Source organism: Salmo salar, unplaced genomic scaffold, assembly GCF_905237065.1.
Source record: "Salmo salar unplaced genomic scaffold, Ssal_v3.1, whole genome shotgun sequence".
Taxonomy (NCBI): Eukaryota; Metazoa; Chordata; class Actinopteri; order Salmoniformes; family Salmonidae; genus Salmo; species Salmo salar.
The window spans coordinates 53,739-60,539 of NW_025550566.1; the positions used below are offsets into that span (position 1 = coordinate 53,739).

Sequence of the window (6,801 nt, forward strand, 5' to 3'; positions counted from 1 at the left end):
TTGTTACAATTACAATAACACTTATATAAGATATTTATTTATTTATTTTTGTCATTCTCCACACAGGCTTCCTGGTAGTTGTCGTCTCTTAGACATGGTAGCAAATTGTTTCAAATCTCTATAGATTACTTTTAGCTAAAATTAAATCCACTAGTAGTAGCTAGCTAAGGTTAACAGGCTAGGTTAGGCTACTGCCTTAATCGCTAATCGTCTTTGTCACTCACAAAATACAAAACAATACAATAATTTCATTGGCAGATTCCTTTTTATTATTGTTTCACAATTGGATAATCCCACATAAAACACACACGTCAACATAGCTACCAAGGATAGTGGGAATGCACTTCAGGAGAAGCGGGAATGGGGTGGGGGCGGGAACTGCAGCAACGCTAATGAGCTGGTGGCTGGGGTGCCGCTGGCGATGTAGTAGCCGATCAGGGGCGCTGGAGGGCAGCAGCCAATTGTCAAAATGCCACCCCAAATTCAAGTGCCGCCTAATCTTGCCTAATGGGAGGGCCAGCCCTGCACCTCTGACATTGCCTAAACAAAACCAATGATTTGCTATGCAGTTCTGATTTAATCTAGATCTAAATTAGGCCCTCATTTTTGTTCAGTTACTTTGAGGTGGACAAATTAACATACGGCTTTACACAAGGCTGAGTTTTATTTACAAATCCAATTAACCCCACATCTCAGTTGGATCTTCCCAACAAACGCAAACGTTCCTACAATATTGGGAAGCTTGATGTTCAAATAGAGACCCAATTTTGTTTCCGGATAATGTTAGCAGGACAACATCCCTGACTTATGTTGGAACCTCCTGCCGACTATCCTTTTTATCCTTCATGAATTTTCGCTCATTTGGGAGTAAATCTTCTCCTTTTGCAATCTTATCCAGAATCTCAGGCTCTCCCTTCATTTTCTTCAACTCTACGATCCGATCCTCAAAGCCTGGCTTGCGTTCGTCCTCCTCTGTGCGAATGAGTATCTCAATGTACTCCACAGTGGACTGAGAGCTTGGTTTCAGGGCAACATCATTAAGTCTCTTGAGACAGTCAGAAGACTGCTTGATCAAATTCATCAGCGCGTCCTCAATCATATGAAACTCATCCTCACGTTTATCCAGCATCTCCTTGGTTTCATTAGACTTGTCCCATGCCTTCATGAAGTTGTCCTTCAGTTCTTGAATAGTCCTTTTCTCAGTCTTTGTTTCATATGTCAACAAGACTTTTTCCCTGTCGTGGTCAGTGGAAGAGCATTTTCCTGGACATTCGGTACAGTTGCCATCATCATCCATCACGGCACAACTTTTGATTTCATCCTCATTTGGGAGGAAACAGCAGGTGTGACATGTGAAATTGCATATCTTGCAGTTTGTTGCAAAGTCTTGGGATAATTTGCTTCTCTTCACCTGCAGCACATTTACCTCAGATTCAAAATCTTTGTTCTGTTTCATGTTCTCGTCTTCGTTCTCCAGACACTGTTTGAAGCTTTTGATCTCACTTAGCTTTGACAGACCTGCTGTGATCTGAGGGGTCAGGTGTGTCAATGTCTTCTCCAGAAGCTCACGTTCTTCCAGAACTTTCTTTGTCAGGGTCAGATCTTTACTCTCAATGCTTTCCAGTGCTTGGAAAAATTTCTTCATCTCCTTGAAAGTTGAACTCCATTGATCTGGACACTGGGCCTTATGATCATCATTGGAATCATCCTCTTCAGAGCTGCTCTCCGTCTCCTTTGAGAACACAAATGAACTGTTGAATTTGAAATGGGTTGGTAGCCCCTTCTTGTTTTTCTTACAAGGCAGATTTGCAGCTTTGATGGCCTCTAGCACCGGTATTTGCTTCCCATCTACAAATGTCACAAGCATCAGGATGTTTTCAGCAACATCCTTTCCAAAGATGGACAGGATGGAATCAAAGATGTATCTCTGGGAAGGACTGAGACGAACAAGTGTTGCCTGCACTACAAAGCAGAGTGCATCAATGTGATCAATCCCTAAAGGATTACACAAGAAATCCTTCAACATCTGGGTGAGCAATTTATCTTGAGCCATTCCTCTGGTGTCTCCGAACCCTGGTGTGTCAATGATGGTCAGAGAATAAGGAATCTGAAAGCCTGGCTGGTTGTAGAGCTCGTATGATGTCACAACCACAGTCTGGCTCTCAGCCTGTGACCTGTTGGTCACCTCATGGATGAGCTTAAAGCGGTAACGTTCTTCCCACTTTACCCCGAGAATGTAGTTTATCATGACATTGACCAGAGTTGTTTTTCCTGCACCTGTGGCCCCCAGAAGCAATATCACCTTGTTATTACCTTGCTCAACTTTCTTCCCAAATCTGTACTGGTCAAAACTGTCACTTACACCCAACTTCTGTTCCAGATTCAGCCAGTGGATTGAGGGGTTGCCCTTTTCCACCTTCTGGGATTTTGTGAGGAACTCCTCACTTTTTGCTCTGGTTGATTTGCTCGTCTTCGGTTGGGGATCAGAGACCCTAAGGGTAGTCAGCACAGTCTCAGAACTGGGTAGACTATTCCCTGCTTCGCCACAGTTAGCAAAGACTCTGATGCTGTATGCAGTGTCAGCCTCAAGTCCTTCCAGTGTACTCTCTCTAGTGGTGGTTTTCATGGTGTGCCACATCTGATTGTCTATAGCCTTTACATTCTTTCTGTATTCAACCACATAACCAATGACTTCAACATCATCTCCCGCTATGGTAGGAATGTCCCAGTTCACTCTGATACTTCCCGATTCTATCCTCTTCTTTGTGGGTGGTCCAGGGGGGCTACATGGGCGGGTCCTGAAATATTCTGTCCAGTCACTGGAGAGGCTCACACCAGGTCTGCACACTGCCTTGCAGCTAAAGCGGTACTTTTTGTAAGGGTCCAAACGACTGATGGTGATCTGGTTAGTTGTAGCATCCGATTTCACCTCTGTCCACTCAGAGTCAGCCTGCTCAGCCTGGTACAAAACCTGGTACGACTCCACAGAGGTAACACCAAGGTTGGGAGGGTTGACTTGCAAGTGGACACAGTCATGCTCCAGACTCTTGATGGTGGGAACACCTGGCTTTGATGGCAGCTCAAACTGTTGACTCAAAAGTGTCCCTCTTTCATAGACATGGATGGAGGAAGCAGTGAGGTGTTTGTTTGGAATTGATGCAATGCAGAATGCAAGATTTTCTCTGCCTTTGTTTGACTTTTTGAAGTCTAGGAACAGATGTATGGTTTGCCTAGATAGGGTGGTTACCTCCCCCGAGCGAAACCACTTTTCTGCTGTAGTCTTCCCGGCTGTGTTGGGTTTGTAAGGTATCAGTGAAAAATCACTTTTTGATTCTTCCAGCAAGTAGTTCTCCAAGACTACCTCATAGTCTTCTTTCTCCTTCAAATAGGAAAATGCAAAACACACTACATAATCATTACATCTTTCAAGCACTATTCCATTTAATTCACTGCTTGAGTACACAACTTGTACCTCTTTCATTATGTCAAGGTAAGAGCGAACAACATTCATCTCTCTCTCTCTTTGTCGTTCAGGTACGTGATCATGAGGTCATTCTGGAATGGAGAACGTTCTTTGCTGTTGATAATTTTTATCAGCTCTTCCTCCTCCATTCCTCCTCCTCTTATGTTGGGAAGAACCTTGCAGAGACCTTTCTGGAACACCAGCTTGTACTCTGAGCACAAGTCCCTGAACTTGTTGAGCTTGGCTTTGAGTTCAGGGAACTTGATAGCCATGTCTTCCTTCATCATGTCCTGGCATTGTACATCAGTATTGTCGAGTCCGTCCAAGATTCGCTGTGCGCGACGCACCAGGCAAACACTGATCTGCCTGACTAGCTGGGCAGCTGCAGAGTCCAGGTTCTTGAGATGATAGAGCCAGACGGTCATGGGCACAGCATGTTTTCCATTCTCCCCTAGCAGACGTGGCAGGCCAGCATACACCCTGATGGCATCTTCAAATGTGACAGGGTTGTTTTCTAGTGCAAAATCACCATGGAAGGTGCAGTTGAATTTATTGGCCTCTCTCTGCTCTTCCTCACTCATCTTCAAATTTGCCTGCCCTTCTATTGATATGAGAGGGATCTTTTTTATTGTGGCCTGCAGGTTGCCATGGATGTCCTGGTGGTTTCCTCCTGAGGAAACATCTTGGTCAAAAGCTAAAAAGGCCTGCGCTCCATAGAGCAGGGCAGTCACCACATGGGTTGCAGAGCCCTCTTGTAAGACATTAGAGAATTTCACATTTCCTGCCCCCAGGTGGTCCATGGTCAACTGCTCGAAGCGAGTGGTGGCACGGTACTGCAAAGAAACCCTGGACTGACGCTTTGAGGTCTTTTTGTCATGTAGGAATTCAGCAGAAACCTTCACACTGACTAAGCCACCAAGGAAACTGGCCTCAAGAGATGCAGACACATTCAAAGCTTCTGACTTGGCTTCACTTGAGTCTGAAGCAATGATTTTGAAGTCAGTGTTCGGTTGTGGACGGACATTGATGTGTTTCTGCAGCATCTCAGAATCCCAGAGAGTGATAGCTGCAGTTTAAAGAGAATGACCAAAGAACGTTTATTGTGAAAATTATACTCCAACGTGTACATGTGTAAATATTTCTATATGTAAACATGGTTTAATTCAAATAACTAATTGAAGGTAAATATTTAATTCAAAGTAAATATTCTAGGTGTCAACCCATAGTTAGAAAACCTACACCTCCTACACTCAGAAGTAAAGAATGCTCTATAGGCCCATTTGAACCAGTCTGGAAATGGGTTCTATCTGAAGCTTCTTTCAGGTCAAATAGAACCTGAGTTCAAAATAAAGGGTGCTATTTGGAACCAGAAAGGTTCGAGATAGAACTCTATCTAGAATGTTCCCCTACAGGGACAAATAGTGCCACATTACACTCTCAGAAGGAAAAAAAAGGGTAATCTTTGTCATTGACAGCATTACTACAATATGAACACTTCAAAAACAACCTGCATGACATCACTCTTTTGTCCCAAGTGCGTCCTCTAGCTTTTCTTACTCTGTGGTAACCATAGAGATGCACCAGAAAGCTAATCTCTCTCTGCAATGGCCGATTCTGTGACAGCATCACAGAGGACTTAAGTGCCCAAAAGCCTGTTTTAGCATGGGCAGCTCCATTCAGGACTTTCACCATTTTGAAGTAGTCAACTGGGAGATACTTCCTTTGGGTTAAGGAAGGATTACATAATTCAATCTGGGTCCTCAGGAGGGATCAGACAGAATATAATCGCTGCCAACTGGTGAGGTTAGCATAGCGCTAACTTATGCCATGCTATCTGATGGGACCAGCTACAATTTAGCATTCTGTCACGTGCGAGTAAATCAACAATTTTAATTAGCTGAGACTCATTTTGAGCTGGAGAAACTGTTTAAATTTAAATGGTTGCTTATGTTCACAATTATGGCCCCAAAGTCTTCAACTTCTATTAGCATTGTAAATAAACTGAAAAGGTGCATACCACCACCTACTGTGTGAAGTGTGTACAGTCTGAACAGGTATAAAGCCAAGGTTGGTGATTTACTGACATCTGTAGTTATGGAATGTCTGTTCAGGAGTGCAGTTCATTGGCTGAACCCTCCTGCTGATTATTCCTTAATCCATAGAAACTACTTTAAAATGGTGAAAGCCCTCAATGGTGTTCCCTGTGCTAGAACAGTGTGCCCTCTATCCAACTCAGTGGTGGAAACACTGTCAATGAATTCAAGATGATGCACACTGATTACCTCCAAACCAAAGAGGAATAGTTTCCTGTACCTGGAATGAGGACATCTCTACGACAGTCATACAGCATCCCCAGCTGGAAGGGTCGGCCCAGAGCGGCTAGCTCGATGGTCTCCGAGTCAGACATGACTCAGTGTTCTGAAAACATATCAGAACTGGGGTTACTTCAGCAGCCCCGGTATTAGAAAATTGCAACAGATAATATGGCTGTCAACATAAAAATCTTAGTTCTTTTGCTCATTGCCCAGACAATGCAGCGTGTGTAAATTATCACTGATACAGTATGTTATGCAAACATTTGAGTCACTCACATCTTTGTTCTCCAGTCTTGTTGTTCTTTCTGAACAGGAAGAGGACTCTGGAGCCCTAACGATTGGTGCTCTTATTTCTTTGGGAAACCAAGGTCCCCGTGCCGAACTGTTTGGTAGGTATACCTGTACCGTTACAGCCCTATCCTAGTATACAGACACAACCAGGTCAACTCAACTGTAAAGAAACATTTTAAATGTTCACATAACAGCGCAACACAACTCCAAACACGACAGACAAGAAGTTACATAGCCCCCTAGGCTATATGAATATAAAGAGACTTGAGCCAAAGAAAAATGGACTTGTGGAATGGAATGAGTTATCAGACCTCGTCAATTCTACCATTACGTAACATTTGAGGACACAATTTAAAAGGCCTATGTATTCATGTTTTGTTCACTGTACAATATAACCACAAGGCTGACCATCTTTCCCCCCTCTTTCTGGCTGCCCTCCCCCTTCTTGCAGGTTCACCTCTCAAAAATGCAACAATAGAAAAAATAAGTAGCTAAATGAATAAAGAGTAAAAATAAAAGCACAATTACATTATTTCACCAATTTAATAATGGGCAGTTCTTCACAAATAGTCACATAGACTATATGGAAATAACACGAGCCAAGCATGTTTACATGTAGAATGATATAGGTTATAAGACCTATGATTCATTTCATTAGTTCTACTACCTCAGCATTGCTCATTTTATAAAGGTTTAAATATGTTGTAGTGAAGTTCAGCTTCAGTCCACTGG

General features: G+C 43.1%; 2 protein-coding genes across 2 annotated transcripts; both read right to left on the bottom strand.

Annotated features, from left to right (window-relative positions):
- Positions 1-246: 246 nt before the first annotated feature.
- LOC123739540 (uncharacterized) lies at positions 247-3,481 on the bottom strand. The gene is made up of 2 exons (XM_045713882.1): positions 3,473-3,481; positions 247-3,379 (listed from the first exon to the last, which is right to left on the bottom strand). The coding sequence occupies exons 1-2, from the start codon at positions 3,479-3,481 to the stop codon at positions 806-808; spliced, it is 2,583 nt and encodes an 860-aa protein (XP_045569838.1). The 3' UTR covers positions 247-805.
- A 26-nt stretch (positions 3,482-3,507) lies between these two features.
- Positions 3,508-6,146, bottom strand: LOC106596198 (stonustoxin subunit alpha-like). The gene is made up of 3 exons (XM_045713883.1): positions 6,055-6,146; positions 5,777-5,881; positions 3,508-4,529 (listed from the first exon to the last, which is right to left on the bottom strand). Exons 2-3 carry the CDS (start codon positions 5,868-5,870, stop codon positions 3,508-3,510), a joined length of 1,116 nt encoding a protein of 371 aa, XP_045569839.1. The 5' UTR covers positions 5,871-5,881; positions 6,055-6,146.
- Between the last annotated feature and the right edge of the window lie 655 nt (positions 6,147-6,801).

What these genes read in the sequence shown, in the direction of transcription:
- LOC106596198 (XM_045713883.1), bottom strand. Translation starts at nt 5,870, where the DNA reads ATGTCTGACTCGGAGACCATCGAGCTAGCCGCTCTGGGCCGACCCTTC. An exon ending in TAGAGATGTCCTCATTCCAG is followed by an intron (nt 4,530 to 5,776) that starts GTACAGGAAACT and finishes TTTAAACTGCAG; the next exon opens with CTATCACTCTCTGGGATTCT.